Genomic DNA, 19,813 nt, shown 5'->3' with positions numbered 1-19,813 from the left:
GACTCCATGTCTACTACTCAGATTGAATTTAATCCGAAATACTGTTTTGCTAAGAGATGGAGGAAAGGTATAAATAAGAATCTCTTAGCTTTTTCAGTTCATTCTGGTTTGAGGCATGGAGTGCCACACTCTTACCGAAGCTCTGCAGCCTTCTGAGCACACTCCAATGAGCTTCTCTGTTCAGAATGTTCATCTTTAGGCCACATTTTCTCAGGAGACTTGGGTGGCTCTTCCACTCGCATGGTATTGCTGGCCATGATGTGGGCACTGTTAGGCATGCATAGACCAATGGGTTTAGCCATACTTATGACACTGCTGAAAGAAATTATGCTGTTAGAACCAGAAACACTAAATACAAAAAGGATCCTTAGAAACTGTTGTTACAGGAGTTTAGAATTGGGTTCTTACACATATAAAAGGAAATTAAGTGAGTCAGTAATCTTGGTACATGTCGAGGAAAATCTTATAAAATACAGCTTTCAAATGTCAAACAAAACTTAAAGGAATTATGGGCCAGGCGTGGTGGCTCACACCTGTAATCCCAGCACTTTGGGAGGCCAAGGCGAGCAGATCACAAGGTCAGGAGTTGGAGACAAGCCTGGCCAACATAGTGAAATCCTGTGTCTACTAAAAATACAAAAATCAGCTGGGCATGGTGGCACATGCCTGTAGTCCCAGCTGCTCAGGAGGCTGAGGCAGGAGAATCACTTGAACCGGGAGGGGGAGGTTGCAGTGAACCAAGATCATGCTACTGCACTCCAGCCTGGGCAACAGAGCAAGACTCCATCTCAAAAAAAAAAGAAAAAAGGAATTATGACCTAAGGAAAAAAATATAAATGGAAATAGAAGGAATACCTTCAATTGAGAAAAGGACCTTTATTTTCATTTCCTCAGAGAACAGAGAGAAGCTTGTTTTCCATTTTTAAGCAATGAAGTTGGAATTTGACCTAGGGTCAACTTTCATCTTCCCTGATCATCCTGAAAAGACTCAAGTCACCAACATTCACTTGTTCCCTAAATGATGTCCTTCTAATTAAAGTGGCAGGAATAACAACAAGGGATAAATGAGAAGAACTCACAGTTCGCTGGGTTCACTGGCTACTTCACCTCTGTTTTCATTTGTCGCATGCTCCTTAAACGACGGAGGGGCTGTGTAGCTCAGCCTGTTCCTTGGCCCTAAAAGTTTAGACAGAAGATGCAGACTCCGGCAACGGTACCCTCCAGAACACCAAGTACTGAAACTGGAACATGAAGGGCTGGGCATAGAGTCTTGAGACCTGGGTGAAACCCTTATATGACAACTGGTCCCCGAGGAGCAGTTTTTTTTTTTTACTCTTGCAAAAAACTGCAACTAAAGTCAGCCAGACTATAGATCCTCAAGTGAGTAAGTACAAATAGGAAGAAAAAAGAAAGGTGGAAGCTTGTCCAGGGCAGAGACTGTGTGTCTAACTCTAACCATCTTTATCTCTAGTGCCCAGTACATAACAGGTGGCCAGCTATGCTGAACTGTTAAATGGAACTGAAATTTACATTCACGCGAGTTTTCTACTTTCAGTTGTTTTTGCAAACGTTTGGTTGTCTGGAGTACGGAACTTGAAATTATAGGACCACACTAAGCAAAATAAGTGAGTACTTATTAATAAAATAAGAGTACTTAATGAAATGCTGTGTGTAGATTTCCTTTACCTAGGTTACTCATTCCTGATTTAGGGCCATGAGAATGAGGTGTCTATTCTAGAGATTCAACGTTGGGTTTTCTTTTTGGGGGTTTTGTTTTGTTTGTTTTTTGAGGCAGAGTGTCACTCTGTTGCCCAGGCTGGAGTGCAGTGATGCCATCTGGGCTCGCTGCAGCCTCCGCCTCCCAGGCTCAAGCGATCCTCCCACATCAGCTTCCCAAGTAGATGGGACTGCAGGTATGTGCCACCAGGCTTGGCTAATTTATTATTATTATTATTATTATTATTGTTATTTTGAGACAGAGTCTTGCTCTGTCGCCAGGCTGGAGTGCAGTGGTGCAATCTCAGCTCACTGCAACCTCCGCCTCCCGAGTTCAAGTGATTCTCCTGCCTCAACCTCTCGAACAACTGGGACTACAGGTGTGCGCCACCACGCCCCACTAATTTTTGTATTTTTATTAGAGACGGGGTTTCACCATGTTGGCCAAGGATGGTCTCCATCTCCTGACCTGTTGTCTGATTCTGCCCTCAGCGATACTCCATGGTGAATTTAGAATTTTGAATCTGATATCCCACTCAGGAAAAAAAGATTTTAGGGAGGCAGAAAGGAGGGAGTGAGAACAAAAGAACAAAATGGAGTGGTGGGCAGAAGGCAGTGAGGAAAACGTGGCTGGCACATCAGTCCTTCCCAGTGTCTTAGCCCTGTAGGGGATGTGGCCTTAAATCTCACCCCTGTTGGGTTTCTCCGGCACCGGTGCACCGGCTGTGTGGAGCTGTCTGTGTCCCACGTGGACGCGAGGCTGGGCGCGGCGGGGGCCGGCAGGGCCGACGCGGTGGAAATGCCCTTGCAGTCGGTGCATCTGGGGGCGCTGGTGCATGGAGAGGCGCTGCCGCCATCCCGCGTTCTGCCCGCGCCTTGCGGTCTCCGAGAGCGGCGCCGCCTCCTCCGAGACCCGCAGGTCCCGGCCAGCAGCGGTCAACCGCAGCAAGGTCGTCCTCAGCCTGTGGACAAATAGAGCACGTGGCTTCTCCTTTCATGACAGTTATTATTTCTACAATTTATTTGGGACAAATAATCACGAATTGATCTATAATATGTATTCATCTACTGTGATCTATTAATCACACTTTAAAAAGATTAGCCTTCTGTCCCCAGTACACTGTAACTTTTTGAGGGCAGGGCCATTGTGATACCTGTCTTTATTTTATTGCAGCGATTACACCCTTGCCTTAGTAAAAAAAAAAAAAAAAAAGTTGAGCCACTACCCCAATATATTTGTGTGCATTTAAAAAAATTATATATAGACTTATTTTTGTACTAATAAATTGTCATTATAAATAAAAATATGTATGTTTAAATGGGTGACAAATATAAATAACAATTTTAATATTTACTTTTTCTATCCCACTTGTCTGCACACCCCTGTATATGTGCTCCAAATTAAGGATAACTCCTTTATAACTTTTAGTAACAATTTTTATTTGTTATCTTGACCTAAAATAATGTGTTTTTTTTGCTACTATCTGATTCTATGCTCTCACTGTGCTATGGCCTGAATTGTGTCCCCACTCAAAATTCTTATGTTGAAGCCTTAACCCTCAATGTGACTATATCTGGACATTGGGTGTTCCGGAGGGTTTTATTTATTTATTTTTTTGAGATGGACTTTTGCTTTTGTTGCCCAGGCTGGAGTGCAATAGCACGATCTCAGCTCACCACAACCTCTGCCTCCCAAGTTCAAGCGATTCTCCTGCCTCAGCCTCCTGAGTAGCTGGGATTACAGGCATGCACCACCACGCCTAACCACAAAATACTAATTTTGTATTCTTAGTAGAGACAGGGTTTCTCCATGTTGGTCAGGCTGATCTCGAACTCCTGACCTTAAGTGATTCGCCCGCCTTGGCCTCCCAAAGTGTTGGGATTACATGCGTGAGCCACTGCGCCCGTCCTTTGGAGGTTATTAAGTTTAAATGAGTTCACAAGGGTGGGGCCCTAACTGGATAAGACTGAGGCCTTGTAACAAGAGATCTCCCTCTCCCACCTCCCAAGACACAGTGAGAAAGCAGCAGTCAGCAAGCTAGAAAGATGGCCCTTACCAGGATCCAACCATGCTGACACTTTGATCTCAGACTTCCAGCTTCAGAACTCTGAGAAAACCAATATCTGTTGTTTCAGCCACCCAGTCTGTGGTATTTTGTTATGGCATCCTGAGCTGACTAAGACACACTGCCCGCCTGTTCTGACATTTACTAACTGTAGCTTTGGCCATGCCACTTAACCTTTCTGTGCTCAGTTTCCTCATTTATAAATAAAGATAAATAGAAAAAGATAAAAGCAGTAGATTGTTGTGAGGATTAATAAGCTTATATATAAATATATATGTAAAATGCTTAGAACAGTGGGGGTACACTGTAAGGGCTTCAGGTGTTAGCTATTATATTACATATCATTATACCCAGATAAAGAAAACAAGGTGTAAAATAGCTATGTAACTTGCCCAAAGCCAGGGGCATAGAATCCAGATTAACCATTTAGCATCCATAATCTCAAGTACTCTTTGATTATCGACCAAGAAACAAGATTTTTTGGCCCATACAACCTTCTGCCTTCACTCAAGTCACTAGATTCTGAAGTTCTCAACAATTAAAAAAAAAAAAAAATCGGCCCTTTGTGGTGGCTCACACCTGTAATCCTAACACTTTGGGGGGCTGAGGTGGGCGGATCACCTGAGGTTGGGAGTTCGAGACCAGCCTGACTAACATGGAGAAACCCTGTCTGTACTAAAAATATAAAATTAGCTGCGCATGGTGGCACATGCCTGTAATCCCAGCTACTTGGGAGGCTGAGGCAGGAGAATCGCTTGAATCTGAGAGGCGGAGGTTGCGGTGAGCCGAGATCGCGCCATTGCACTCCAGCCTGGGCAACAAGAGCGAAACTCCCATCTCAAAAAGAAAAATCACCAATTCTGAAGAGTGCTGATCCACAATGGAGGCCTGCATTCCTGCAGATTCTTTTTTTTTTTTTTTTTTTTTTTATGAGACAGGGTCTTGCTCTGTGGCTCAGGCTGGAGCACAGTGGTGCGATCTCTGCTCACTGCAGCCTCAGCCTCCTGGGTTCAAGCGATTCTCCTGCCTCAGCCTCCCGAGTAGCTGGGATTACAGGCACCCACCACCACGCCCAGCTAATTTTTGTATTTTTAGTAGAGACGGGGTTTCACCATTTTGAACAGGCTGGTCTTGAACTCCTGACCTAGTGATCTGCCCGCCTTGGCTTCCCAAAGTACTGGAATTACAGGCATGAGCCACTGTGCCCGGCCAATCCTGCAGATTCTAAACGAAGATCTTAATCACTCCTGGGGGTTACAATGGGAAAGCAAAACACTGCCCTTAACATTAGGAAACTGGTCTGACACAACTAGTCCTCAGTGTTGTCTGAAGCTAGTCTGTGCTATCTCCATTTGTTTTTGTTTTCGTTTTGAGACCGAATCTCACTCTGTCACTCAGGCTGGAGTGCAGTGGCGCAATCCTTGCTTACTACAACCTCCGCCTCCTGGGTTCAAGCGATTCTCTTGCCTCAGCCTCCCGAGTAGCTGGGATTACAGGCGCCTGCCACCATGCCCGGATAATCTTTGTATTTTTAGTAGAGACGGGGTTTCACCATGTTGGCCAGGCTGGTGTCGAACTCCTGATCTCAGGTGATCCGCCCACCTCAGCCTCCCAAAGTGTTGGAACTACAGGCGTGAGCCACCGTGCCCGGCCACTATTCTTTTGGACACCTCACAGAACATCAACATGAAACAAGTTCACTCCAAAACCATGATAGAGTGATACAAAACAAGTCCACTGCCTAATTTTGTCTGCTTACAGACAAAATTAGTGTCACTGCCACCCACAAAATACCAAACATCCTTCTCTCCAGGTTAATATGAGTGACTGCAACTTCTTTACCAATCATGGCTTCAGCCTTGCACTAGTCTACCCTCCCTGTAGATAAGATTTATTGATACTTGAGTCCAGGAAGTTGAGGCTAAAGTGAGCTGAGACTGCACCACTGCACTCCAGCCTGTGTGCCAGAGTGAGACCCTATCTCAAAAAAAGAAAAAAAGAAAGAAAGAAAGAAAGAAAGAATAATTTATTGAGATACCGAAACATAGAATTGTGCTTGCTTTCTGACAGCATGAAATCTGGAGCAAACTTCTGTTTCCTTGGATCCTCCCCCAAAATCACCCAATCAAATAAAGCTTAGATACTATAATAAGTTCTAACACATTTGCTGAGATGCCTTTCGTTCCCCTGGTGTGCATATTCTCTAGCTGTAATGAATAAGCCCAGCTTGCTCAACTGTAGGTATGTTCCTGGTGGTCCTTGGCTGGAAGCCATTGACACCAGTATCTTCAAAATGTGTCCTAGAGATAGACTCCAGACTTTCAGAACTCCCATTCTTCCCATCTGTTTACAGTCCCTCACCTCCGTCTCAGATTTCTTTCCAGGTCCCCATTTTCTAAAGAAAGAAATCTAAGATCACTGTATATAATAATATGTTTTGAAGTTAAGAGTTTTTCCCTCTGGGACAGGCGCGGTGGCTCACGCCTGTAATACCAGCACTTTGGGAGGCCGAGGCAGGCGGATCACTTGAGGAAAGGAGTTCAAGACCAGCGTGGCCAACATGGTGAAACCCTGTCTCTACTAAAAATACAAAAATTAGTCAGGCATGGTGGCACATGCTTGTAATCCCAGTTACTCGGGAGGCTGAGGCAGGAGAATCACTTTAACCCGGGAAGCAGAGATTGCCGGTGAGCCGAGATTGTGCCACTGCACTCAAACCTGGGTGACACTGCAGGACTCTGTCTCAAAAACAAAACAAAACAAAACAAAAAGAATTTCCACCTCTGTTATGCACTAGGTATGATCTCAGGTAACTTATTTAACCTCTTTATGCTTCCTTTTCCTCTTAATAATACCTCTTCAGACTATTAAATGAATTAATACTCTTTTTTTTTTTAGATGGAGTCTTCCTCTTGTCGCCCAGGCTGGAGTGCAATGGCGCAATTTCGGCTCACTGCAACCTCTGCCTCCTGGGTTCAAGCGATTCTGCTTCAGCCTCCTGGGTAGCTGGGATCTCAGGCGCACACCACCATGCCCAACTAATTTTTGTATTTTTAGTAGAGACAGGGTTTCATCATGTTGGTCAAGCTGGTCTTGAACTCCCGACCTTGTGATCCACCCGCCTTGGCCTCCCAAAGTACTGGGATTACAGGCGTGAGCCACTGTGCCTGGCTAATTAATACTATTTCTGATAAATTAACTGGGCACGATGTCTCATGCCTGTAATCCCAGCACTTTGGGAGGCCAAGATGGGGGGATCATTTGAGGTCAGGAGTTTGAGACCAGCCTGGCCAACATGGTGAAACCCCATCTCTACTAAAAATACAAATGTTAAGGCCTGGCGTGTTGGCTAAAGCCTGTAATCCCAGCACTTTGGGAGGCCAAGGAGGGTGGATCACCTGAGGTCAGGAGTTTGAGACTACCCTGGCCAACAGGGTGAAACCCCATCTCTACTAAAAAAAAAAAAAATTAGCCAGGCATGACTGGGCACGGCGGCTCACATCTGTAATCCTAGTGCTTTGGGAGGCCGAGGTGGGCTGATTGCCTGAGCTCAGGAGTTTGAGACCAGCCTGGGCAGCACGGCCAGTCGTGGCAGTGGGCACCTATAGTCCCAGCTACTTGGGAGGCTGAGGCAGGAGAATCGCTCGAATCTGGGAGGCGGAAGTTGCAGTGAGCCGAGATTGCACCACTGCACTCCAGCCTGGGCGACAGATGGAGACTCCGTCTCCAAAAAAAAAAAAAAATTAGCCGGCCATGGTGGTGTGTGCCTGTAGTCCCAGCTAGTTGGGAGGCTGAGACAGGAGAATTGCTTGAACCTGGGAGGTGGAGGTTGCAGTAAGCCGAGATTGAGCCACTGCACTCCAGCTTGGACAACGGAGCAAGGCTTCATCTCAAAAAAAAAAAAAAAAAATTACCCTGACGTGGTGGTGCAAGCTTGTAATTCCAACTACTCAGGAGACTGAGGCAGGGGAATCGCTTGAACCCAGTAGGCAGAGGTTGCAGTGAGCCAAGATCACACCACTGCACTCCAGACCAAACAGAGTGAGACTCTGTCTCAAAAATAAATAAAAATTGTCCGGCGTGGTGGCTCAAGCCTGTAATCCCAGCACTTTGGGAGGCCGAGGCAGGCGGATCACCTGAGGTCAGGAGTTCAAGACCAGCCTGGCCAACATGGAGAAACCCCGTCTATACTAAAAATACAAAATTAGCTGGGCATGGTGGCGCATGCCTATAATCCCAGCTACTTGGGAGGCTGAGGCAGGAGAACCACTTGAATCCTGGAGGCGGAGGTTGCGGTGAGCTGAGATCATGCCATTGTACTCCAGCCTGGGCAACAAGAGCAAAACTCCATCTCAAAAAAAAAATCTCAAAAATAAACAAATAAATAAATGTATAGATAGCACTTACAATATGCCTGCAGGGATCAATACGATCTTTAGTTTTCTTTTGTAAATAAAGACCCCTTCTTTTACTTGCCCCTGCAGCCTTTTCTCCTCTGAAATTTTGACCATTCCTCCTGTCTCCATCCCCTCAGTTGTGACCAGGGGAGGAACCTGTCCAGTCTCTTATTCTGTGGACTGAAATAGTATCACCCAAGCTCTTAATGATGCTCTGTGTCCTTGTGCCCTGTGGTCACAGTCTATCGACATGTTTGGCAAAAAAATTGACTAAAGAAATATTGCTTCAAAAATTATTTTTGGGTCGGGCACAGTGGCTCACATCTATAAACCTAGCACTTTGGGAGGCCGAGGTGGATGCATCATCTGAGGTCAGGAGGTCAAGACCAACCTGGCCAACACGGCGAATCCCCATCTCTACTAAAAATACAAAATTAGCTGGGTGTGGTGACGCATGCCTATAATCCCAGCTACTTGGGAGGCTGAGGCAGGATAATTGCTTGAATCTGGAGGCGGAGGTTGCAGTGAGCCGAGATCATGCCACTGCATTCCAGCCTGGGCAACGGAGCAAGGCTCCGTCTCAAAAAAAAAAAAAAAAAAAAAAAAATTTAAGGAGAACTCTACCTTTTGATCTCATCCTGTTGCTTCCAAGAAAGCTCCTTCACCAACATGTGATCTTCGCGAAGTCGAAAGAAACTGTCCTCTAATTCCTCCCGGTTCATCCTGCTCAAGGGTGGTTGAGTTTTCATATTCTTACCTAAAGTCCCAGAAGACAGTAAATGGACAGTATTTTCACATGTATTTTTTTAACCTTTTAGATCTCTCATCACATTTTGTCCAGAGAGCATAAACCTATCTTGAGTCAAGTATTTATGAGGAAATTCAGGAAGTATGAGAAATGACTCTGGGCCAGGCGCAGTGGCTCACGCCTGTAATCCCAGCACTTTGGGAAGCTGAGGCAGGCAGATTGTGAGGTCAGGAGTTCGAGCCCAGCCTGACCAACATGGTGAAACCTGGTCTCTACTAAAAATACAAAATTAGCTGGACGTGGTGGCACGTGCCTGTAATCCCAGCTACTCAGGAGGCTGAGGCAGGAGAATTGCTTGAGCCTGGGAGGCAGAGGTTGCCATGAGCCGAGATCGTGCCACTGTACTCCACCCTGGGTGACAGAGCAAGACTCCGCCTTGGGAAAAAAAAAAAAAAAAAAACAGAAATGACTCCGACTGGGTCCCTGGAGACTCTTTCTATATTATTACAGCATGAGGTATAACTCGACCTTCCGTCTAGAAAGTACATTCTCTAGATAAAAATATCCAATTAGGCTTTTATTCTACTTAATTTTTCTTTTTAGTTTCTTCTTCTTCTTTTTTTTTGAGACAGGGTCTCGCTCTGTCACCCAGTCTAGAGTGCACTGGCATGATCTTGGCTCACTGCAACCTCCGCCTCCCGGGTTCAAGTGATTCTGATTCTCCTGCCTCAGCCTCCAGAGTAGCTGGGATTACAGGTGCCTGCCACCACACCTAACTAATTTCTTTTTTTTTTTTTTAAGAGACGGAGTCTCGCACTCTCGCCCAGGCTGGAGTGCAGTGGTGCCATCTCGGCTCACTGCAAGCTCCGCCTCCCAGGTTCACACCATTCTGCCTCAGCCTCCCGAGTACCTGGGACTATAGGCGCCAGTCACCACACCCGGCTAATTTTTTTGTATTTTTAGTAGAGACGGGGTTTCTCCGTGTTAGCCAGGATGGTCTCAATCTCTTGACCTTGTGATCCACCCGCTTCGGCCTCCCAAAGTGCTGGGATTACAGGCGTGAGCCACTGTGCCCAGCTTAATTTTTGTATTTTTAATAGAGACACGGTTTCACCATGTTGGCCAGGCTGGTCTCCAACTCCTGACCTCAGGTGATCCACCTGCCTCGGCCTCCCAAAGTGCTGGGATTACAGGCATGAGCCACTGCGCCCGGCCTATTCTTCAATTTTTTTCTCCTTATTAGTTAATTTGGATCTATACAAGGATTGTTCCCATGACTGTCTTCAAAAACCCAGTAAGGAAAAGGATAAAAACTTTTCTTGATTACCAAGAACCATCCCGTTTGTTTTTTTGGTCAGGAGAAACTGTCCTCAAAGCTGCCTCCTAGGACAAGAGCCTCTGCTTGGTCTAAGCAGAGGAAACTAGAGCACACTTTTCATTGTGAGTGTTCACTGGCCCAGGTCTGCTCTCATCTCATTGTGAGTGTTCACTGGCCCAGGTCTGCTCTCATCTCATGGTGAATGGGAACCATATTTTTTATTTTTTATTTTTTTGCGTTTATTTATTTATTTATTTATTTTTTTGAGGCAGAGTTTCGCTCTTTTTGCCCAGGCTGGAGAGCAATGGTACGATCTCGGCTCACTGCAACCTCTGCCTCCCAGGTTCAAGCAATTCTCCTGCCTCAGCCTCCCAAGTAGCTGGGATTACAGGCTCCTGCCACCACACCTGTCTAATTTTTTGTATTTTTAGTGGAGATGGGGTTTCACCACATTGGCCAGGATGGTCTCCATCTCTTGACCTCGTGATCAACCTGCCTCGGCCTCCCAAAGTGCTGGGATTACAGGCGTGAGCCACCGCGCCCAGCTAATTACTATTTTTTTTGACACAGAGTCTCTCACTGTTGCCCAGGCTGGAGTGTAGTGGCTCTATCTTGGCTCACTGCAACCTCCATCTCCCTATCTCCCAGGTTCAAGCAATCCTTGTGTCTCAGCCTCTCGAATGGCTGGGATTACAGGCATGGGCCACCACAGCCAGCTAATTTTTGTATTTTTAGTAGAAATGAGGTTTCACCATGTTGGCCAGGCTGGTCTCGAACTTCTGACCTCAGGTGATCCGCCTGCCTCAGCCTCCCAAAGTGCTGGGATTACAGGCGTGAGCCACCACGCCTGGCCAATTTTTACATTTTTTATAGTGACAAGGTCTCACTATGTTGCCCAGGCTGGGCTCAAGTGATCCTCCTGCCTTGGCCTCCCAATGTGCTGAGATTACAGGCATGAGTCACTGGCTAGATTAATTTTTTATTATATGCTATAAAAATATTCCCTTAATGTGGTTTTATCTATTTGTGACATCAAAATTTTTTTTCTCCGAAAACAATGTTTCTGAGGTGCTTAGAATGAAAAAAAAAAATACAACTTCCAAACCAAAGTACCTGCAAAATAATGTTGCTAGGTAAACTAGGAAGGTAAGGTCACTAGGAAGAAAATTGTAACATGACCATATGCCTTTATAAAAATATTTATTTATGACAAATATTTAGGCCAGACATGGTGACTCATGCCTGTGATATCAACACTTTGGGAGTCCATGGTGGGCAGACAGCTTGAGTTCAGGAGTTTGAGACCAGCCTGGGCAACACAGTGAAATCCCTCTCTACAAAAAATACAAAAATTGGCTGGGCGCAGTGGCTCATGCCTGTAATCCCAGCACCTTGGGAGGCTGAGGCAGCCGGATCACGAGGTCAGGAGTTTTGAGACCAGCCTGACCAACATGGTGAAACCCCGTCTCTACTAAAAATACAAACGTTAGCTGGGTGTGGTGATGCGTGCCTGTAATCCCAGCTACTCAGGAGGCTGAAGCAGGAAAATCGCTTGAATCTGGGAGGCAGAGGTTGCAGTGGGCCAAGACCACACCGTTGCACTCCAGCCTGGGCAACAAAAGCGAGACTCCATCTCAACAAAAAACAAAAAACAGAAAACAAAAATTATCTGGGCGTGGTGGTGTGCGCCTGTAGTCCTAGCTACTTGGAAGGCTGAGGCTGGAGGATTGTTTGAGCCTCGGGACGCAGAGGTTGCAGTAAGCCAAGATCGCACCGCTGCACTCCAGCTTGGGTGACAGAACAAGACCCTGTCTCAAAAAAAAGAAAAAAAGTACTTCATTTACTTTTAGTTATTTCATAAATGACAGAAGTGAAATTGGACATGTTTGTAATAAAACCTAAGAAAGCTTATTTTTTCACAAAATAAACTTGTAAATATCCCCCTTTCTCATCTTCTATTTTTCTTTTATGGTACTGAAGAAAAACACTGAATTCTTTTAGCTTTTTGGTTATGTGGGTGGCTTCCAAACTGACTGGAACTCCAGGTAGGTAGTTCCTGAACAACAGTTTCCTGTCACTATCACTCTTCTAACTTGAAAAATTATCTCAGTCAGTTCATGTTTCATGGATTTTGTGGAACAGTTAAAGCTTTCAGGAGCACAAAATTCTCAACTGTGTCCAAAATATACAAAGAACTCTTAAAACCAACAATATAAAGACAAATAATCCAATTCAAAAATTGGCAAAACTGGCCCCTGAATTAAAAAGAAAATTGGCAAAGGACCTGAATAGACATTTCTCCCAAGTAGATATACAAATGGCAAATAAGCATATGAAAAATGGTCAGTGTGATTATTCATCAGAGAAATGCAAATCAAAACCATAACGAGAAAGAATACTTTTTTTTTTTTTTTTGAGATGGAGTCTCGCTCTGTCACCCAGGCTGGAGTGCAGTGGCACCATCTCGGCTCACTGCAACCTATGCCTCTTGGGTTCAAGTTATTCTCATGCCTCAGCCTCCCGAGTACTGGGACTACAGGTGTGCACCACCTGGCCCAGCTAACTTTTTCTTTTTTGTTTTTTTTTGAGATGGAGTCTCGCTCTGTCGCCCAGGCTTGAGTGCAGTGGTGCGATCTCGGCTCACTGCAAGCTCCGCCTCCCGGGTTCATGCCATTCTCCTGCCTCAGCCTCCCACGTAGCTGGGAATACAGGCGCCTGCCGCCACGCCTGGCTAATTTTTCTTTTGTATTTTTTAGTAGAGACGAGGTTTCACCATGTTAGCCAGGAAGGATGGTCTCGATCTCCTGACCTCGTGATCCACCCACCTTGGCCTCCCAAAGTGCTGGGACTACAGGCATGAGCCACCACACCCGGCCTTAACTTTTTCTATTTTTAGAATAGATGGGTTTTCACTGTTCTGACCAGGCTAGTCTTGAACTCCTGACCTCAGGTGATCCACCTGCATTGGCCTCCCAAGGTGATGGGATTACAGGCATGAACCACTTTGCCCAGCCAAGAAAGAATACATTTTTAAAAAATACAACGCGATAACACCTCAGTTACAAACAATAATAAGTGCTGGTGAGAAAGTGAAGAAATCAGAAGCATCATACGTTGCTGGTAGGAATGTAAAATGGTGCCACTGCTTTGGAAAATAGCCTGGCAGTTCCTCAAAATGTTAAACTAGTGTTACCGTATGACCCAGCAATTCTACGTCTAGATTTGTGCCTAGGAGAAATAAAAACAGGGGCCAGGTGCGGTGGCTTCTGCCTGTAATCCTAGCACTTTGGGAGGCCGAGGCGGGCATATGACTTGAAACCAGGAGTTGGAGACCAGCCTGGCCAGCATGGTGAAACCCCATCTCTACTAAAAATACAAAAATTAGCCAGGTGTGGTGGCGGGCGCCTGTAATCCCAGCTACTTGGGTGGCTGAGGCAGGAGAATCACTTGAACCCAGGAGGCAGAGGTTGCAGTGAGCTGAGATCACACCACTGCACTCCAGCCTAGGTGACAAAGCAAGAATCTGTCTCAAAAAAAAAATACTGCTATGAACATTCTGGTATATGTCTCCTGGTACATATGTGCAAGAGTTAATTTCTGCAAACTTTTAACTCCCGACCAGGTGATCCACCTGCCTCGGCCTCCCAAGGTGCTGGGATTACAGGCGTGAGCCACCATGCCCGGGCAATTTTTGCAAATTTTATACTCAAAAGTAGAGTTACATGTTCAACTTTACTAGATAATGGCAAATATTTTCCAAAGTGGTTGCATCATTTATACACTTACGATGCATAAAGTGCCCTATCCTCAAAAAATAATTTTATAGAAGTGAAGTCAAGTGAAAATAGAATCAACGGTAGTCATGATCGGGACTGAGGGATGGGAAAGTGGAGCAAAATTACAAAAATACCTTTTTTTGTTGTTTTAGAGACAGGGTACTGCTATGTTGCCCAGACTGATCTTGGACTCCTGGGCTCAAGTGATCCTCCCACCTCAGCCTCGAGTAGCTGGTACAGGTGTGAGCCACCACGTCTGGCCAAAGTTAGAAAAATATGTTTTTTTGGGGCGGGGTATGGAGTCTCGCTCTGTTGCCCAGGCTGGAGTGCAGTGGTGCGATCTCGGCTCACTGCAAGCTCCACCTCCTGTGTTCACGCCATTCTCCTGCCTCAGCCTCCCGAGTAGCTGGGACTATAGGCGCCCGCCACCACGCCCAGCTAATTTTTTTGTATTTTTAGTAGAGACGGGGTTTCACCATGTTAGCCAGGATGGTCTCGATCTCCTGACTTCGTGATCCGCCTGTCTCGGCCTCCCAAAATGCTGGGATTACAGGCATGAGCCACCGCGCCCGGCCCTAAAAATATCTTAAATAATGTGTGGAAGCAGCTCTGGTAGGGCTGAGCCCTTTCATCTTAAATTGCACACTTCTGCTTAGTGACAGTGAAGGGCTACGGGCTAATCACAAGGATAGATGAGTGAAACCCACTAGTTTGTTCTTGGCTTTTATTGTGCTGTTTGTGGTGGTAGTATTTAGCTTTACCTCCTAAACCCACGCAGTAATAATTTTATTATAAGAATTTAAGAATAAGTCTGGGCGCAGTGGCTCACTCCTGTAATCCAGCACGTTGGGAGACCCAGGCAGGCGGATCACTTGAGGTCAGGAGTTTGAGACCAGCCTGGCCAACATGGTGAAACCACATCTGTACTAAAAATACCAAATTAGCCAAGCGTGGCGGTGGCCACCTGTAGTCCCAGCTACTCAGGAGTCTGAGGTAGGAGAACTGCTTGAACCCGGGAGGTGTAGGTTGCAGTAAGCCAAGATTGGGCCACCACACTCCAGCCTGGGGGACAAGAGAGAGAGTGAAACTCCATCTCAAAAAAAAAAAAAAAGAATTTAAGAATAAAATGTGAGAAGAGGGCCAGGCACAGTGGCTCACACCTGTAATCCCAGCCCTTTGGGAGGCCGAGGAGGGCAGATCACTTGAAGTCAGGAGTTTGAGACCAGCCTGGCCGTCATGGTGAAACCTTGTCTCTACTAAAAATCCAAAAACTAGCCAGGCATGGTGGTGCATGCCTGTAATCCCAGCTACTTGGGAGGCTAAGACAGGAGAATCGCTTGAACCCAGGAGTCGGAGGCTGCAGTGAGCTGAGATTGTGCCACTGCGCTCCAGCCTGGGTGACAGAGCGAGACTCCATCTCAAAAAAAAAAAAAAAAAATAGTGAGAAGACTGAAGAAAAGAGCTGAAAGTAAATCAGTCTCTGTGAAGGCCAGCAAGATGTTCCACAATGAGAGTTCTTTTAATTCTAAAAGGTGTCCATCCTCAGGTGTAGAAGTTACCTTTTGAGGCTGGTAGCACCAGAGGAATAGCATCTATGTCTCTAACTGGCAAGTCTCCTGATGTAGGGTCCACCAGATGTGACATGATCTCTGTTTCCAAGCTGTAAGAGATCCCAGAGGACACTGAAATAAAGGAAAAGTGCAGTCAATTACATGCAACTTTAGGATGTCTTCTGAAACGTGTACATAAGTTGCAGCAGGAATTTCTCAGCACTTTCATGATGGTATATGACAGGTCAGAGTCATTCTTACAGTAGTGTGGACAACTCTATACTAAAGACTAACAACAAGTATTCAGTAGTAATGACTTTATTCAAAATGAAAATCAGTTTTTATGGCTATGGAATTGATGGGTATCATTTTGGATCATTTTTTAACTGTCTGCTCAGCCTGGAAGCCGATGACCATCCCTTTTCTCTGCGAAATAGGCCTCTATCCCTCTCTCCATTCAATTTACAGGGACTGATTCCCCAGGAATCAGTTTATAGTCTATAATCCAGTCCCCGAAGCCACTGCTGATTGGACCAGGGTTAATCAAATGACCCAAGACAAATGACCCTCGCTGAACCAATCAGATTCTATCTCCTAGGAGGTTGAAAATAAAACTGAGAAGTTTAAATTAGCCTCTGGGGATGGCTAGAACTATTATGTAAACTTGGGAGCTCTGAAATGACCATATTGAGCTTTGTGGCCTGAATAATCAGGAAATCCTATCTATAGAGTTGCCTCATACTCTGGCCAACACTTTTTTTCCTGGATGATAGTATCCAGTCTAGCCGGGATTACAGGCACCCATTACCGCACCTGGCTAATTTTTGTATTTTTGGTAGAGATAGGGTTTTGCCATGTTGGCAAAACTGGTCTTGAACTCCTGACTTTAGGTGATCTGCCCGCCTCAGCTTCCCAAAGTGTTGGGATTACAGGCGTGAGCCACCGCACCTGGCCTCTTTCTCTTTTTTTCTTCTTTCTCTTTCTTTTCTTCTTTTTCTTTTCCTTTTCCTTTCCTTCCTTCCTTCCTGTCTTTCTTTCTTTCCTTTTTTTTTTCTTTCGGCAGGGTCTTATTCTGTTCCCCAGGCTGGAGTACAATGGCACAACACGTTTCACTGCAGCCTCCACCTGGGCTTAAGCGACCTTCCAGTCTCTGCCTCCCAAAGTGCTGGGATTAAAGGCATGAGCCACTGTGCCAGGCCCAGTCTCCTGACTTTAAATACTATGTATGTATATGCTTTTGTCTCCAAAATTTTTGTCTCCAGCTTCAGATTTGTACAATTTTGTTTTCTTTTTTTTGCTTTGTCACCCAGGCTGGAGTGCAGTGGTATAATCTCAGCTCACCACAACCTCCACCTGCTGGGTTCAAGCAATTCTCCTGCCTCAGCCTCCCAAGTAGCTGAGATTACAGGCATGTGCCACCATGCCTGGCTAATATTTGTAATTTTAGTAGAGATGGGGTTTCACTGTCTTGCCCAGGCTGATCTTGAACTCCTGGCCTCAGGTGATCTGCCTACCTCAGCCTCCCAAAGTGCTGGGATTACAGGCGTCAGACCGCAGCTAGCCCAATTTCCTATTTTTTTAAACATTTCTCTTGGCATGGCTACTAGATATCTCAAATTCACTTTTCCCAAACAGGAATTTTGATTTATCTTACCAGTCTCATCTTTTCCCAGTCTTTCCCTAGCTCCATAAATACGACTACCGTCCTACCAATCCTGCAACCTTGATTCCTCCCTTTCCCTCATCCATTAGCATGTTCTCCAGGTTCTTCCTTTAAAACATGTATCAGCCAGGTGCAGTGGCTCATGCCTGTAACCTCAGCACTTTGGGAGGTCGAGGTGGATCACCCGAGGTCAAGAGTTCAAGACCAGCCTGGCCAACATGGTGAAACCCTGTCTCCACTAAAAATACAAAAAATTAGATGGGCGTGGTGGCGGGTGCCTTTAATTGCAGCTACTCAGGAGGCTGAGGCAGAAGAATTGCTTGAACCTGGAAGGCAGAGGTTGCAGCGAGCTGAAATCGTGCCATTGCACTCCAGCGTGGGCAACAAGAGCAAAACTCTGTCTGAAAAACAAACACAGACAAAAACAACACACATTAGCCTGTCTCCACCACTAAAATTCAAGTGATCTGTGTCCCTTTCCTCAATACCACATTTTTTAACGCTCTCCCCATTTTCCTCTCCCATCCTCCCTTATTTCTGCCTGAAACATCCAGAGTGACCTGTATAAAACAACCCAGTTCATAACACTTCCTTGCCAAAAGTCTCCAAACGGCTTTTCATTACACTTAAAGTAAAATTTACACTTTTTTCCAGGGCCTATAAAGCCCAACCTCATCTGATCCCCTTCTTACTCCTCCAATCATACCTTGTACCTTCCTCTAGCTCACAACACTCCTCACCACTTGCCTTCTCTTTGCTCTCCCAACCATCAAGCTCTTTCTTGCTCTTTTTTTTTTTTTTTTTTGGAGATGGAGTCTCGCTCTGTCACCCAGGCTGGAGTGCAGTGGCGCGATCTCGGCTCACTGTAACCTCCACCTCCCGGGTTCAAGTGATTCTCCTGCCTCAGCCTCCTGAGTAGCTGGGACTACAGGCACGTGCCACCATGCCCGGCTAATTTTTTGTGTTTTTAGTACAGACGGGGTCTTACCATGTTAGCCAGGATGGTCTTGATCTCCTGATCTTGTGATCTGCCTGCCTTGGCCTCCCAAAGTGCTGGGATTACAGGCTTGAGCCACTGCACCTGGCCTCCTTCTTGCTCTTTATTTGGCTGACTCCATCTAATCCTTTGGTCTCTCAAGCATCTTTGCATTTGCCAGGAGGCCTTTCTCTGACTTTGGTAGCTGAACTGAGCCCTTCTCCTTCTCTTACCAGTCTTATACTCTGTTACCTCACCCTCTTTATTTCCCTTGTGACATTTACTATACACAGAAACTACTTTCATTTATTTATACTAGTTTATTTTCTGTCCCCCCTCACTAAAACATAGTCACTTTGAAGGCAGAAAAATGGTTTATCTTGTTTACCTCTATAGATGCAGTACCCAAACAGTTATTGGCACATAGCAGGTGCTCAATAAATAAACACTGAATGTATGAAAAGAAGAATGAACGAACAAGAGAGAGAATGACACTGAGGGGCTGAAGTGAGTCAAAAAGTTCTTAAAGCATTCTGTTCTTGATTCCAGGCTTTTCCAGTTTTGTCTCCAAAATTTATGTCTCAGCTGGGAGCAGTGGCTCACGCCTGTATTCCCAGCACTTTGGGAGGCTGAGGCGGGCAAATCATCTGAGGTCAGGAGTTCAAGACCAGCTTGGCCAACATGGTGGAACCCTGTCTCTACTAAAAATACAAAAATTTGCTGGGTGCGGTGACATGTGCCACCACAGAGTGATCCCAGTTACTCAGGAGTCTAAAGCAGGAGAATAGTTTGAACCCCGGAGGCGGAGGATGCAGTGAGCAGAGATCGTGCCACTGTACTTCAGCCTGGGTGACAAGAGAGAGATTCCATCTCCAAAAAAAAAAAAAATTTAGGTCTCCAGCCTTGACTTTCAGATTTGTACAAATTCTTTTTAAACATTTCCCCTTTCAAATGTTTCCCCTAGTAAACATACTAGACAACTGAAACTCACCTTTCCCAAAGAGGAATTGTAATTTCTCTTACCAGTTTGATTGTTTCCCAGTCTTTCCCTATTTCCATAAATGTCACTATCTGGCTCTATTCCTACCTTTAGGTTCTATAGTAGAGTCTTGTGTCCTGTACAACAAATTCTTCCTTTTTGTTGAAGCTAGCTTGACTTGTCAACTGGAGAAGGGTGTACAGAAGCTTATTTTGAACAAACAGAGAAATATAAAGAAGAAAGCAAAAAGTATAATGGAGAAATTCTATCACCTAGAGAAAACATAAACATTGTATCGATCTGCTTTCCGGGCAATTTAACTTGAATTGGTTAATTCATACTCTGTTCTGTAACATTTCATTTTTAAAAATCACAATAAATGGAGAGCATCTTTCCAATGTCATAGTCTTAAATAGATCTATACAGATTTCATAGCATGCCTATTTTAAGGAAGCTGAATAATCACCCCAAAGTTTATGTACTTTCGCATGTTAGACCTAGGATTACAAGTAAATCTCAGGCCAGGTACGGTGGCTTACGTTTGTAATCCCAACACTTTGGGAGGCCGAGGCGGATGGATCACCTGCGGCCAGGAGTTCGAGACTAGCCCGACCACATGACAAA

General features: G+C 45.3%; 1 protein-coding gene across 3 annotated transcripts in view; it reads right to left on the bottom strand.

The window, feature by feature from the left end:
* Positions 1–15,700, bottom strand: part of RPGRIP1 (RPGR interacting protein 1) — a 62,878-nt gene extending 47,178 nt beyond the window's left edge. For 2 of the 3 annotated variants that reach the window (XM_063715501.1, XM_063715502.1), the window contains exons 1-5: positions 15,581–15,700; positions 8,804–8,936; positions 2,407–2,678; positions 1,080–1,176; positions 136–267 (exon numbers count right to left, since the gene is read on the bottom strand). In XM_063715501.1, the coding sequence (XP_063571571.1) occupies positions 136–267; positions 1,080–1,176; positions 2,407–2,678; positions 8,804–8,936; positions 15,581–15,665 (719 nt within the window). In that variant the 5' untranslated portion in view covers positions 15,666–15,700. Of the gene's footprint in view, positions 1–135; positions 349–1,079; positions 1,177–2,406; positions 2,679–8,803; positions 8,937–15,580 lie in introns of all 3 variants that reach the window. The other variant, XM_063715507.1, reaches the window with a different exon arrangement.
* Positions 15,701–19,813: the final 4,113 nt, after the last annotated feature.

This window comes from Pongo abelii, chromosome 15, assembly GCF_028885655.2.
Source record: "Pongo abelii isolate AG06213 chromosome 15, NHGRI_mPonAbe1-v2.0_pri, whole genome shotgun sequence".
In the NCBI taxonomy this organism is placed as follows: Eukaryota; Metazoa; Chordata; class Mammalia; order Primates; family Hominidae; genus Pongo; species Pongo abelii.
The sequence above is the reverse complement of the archived record's forward strand: the minus strand, read 5'-3'. Positions and strand labels throughout refer to the sequence as shown.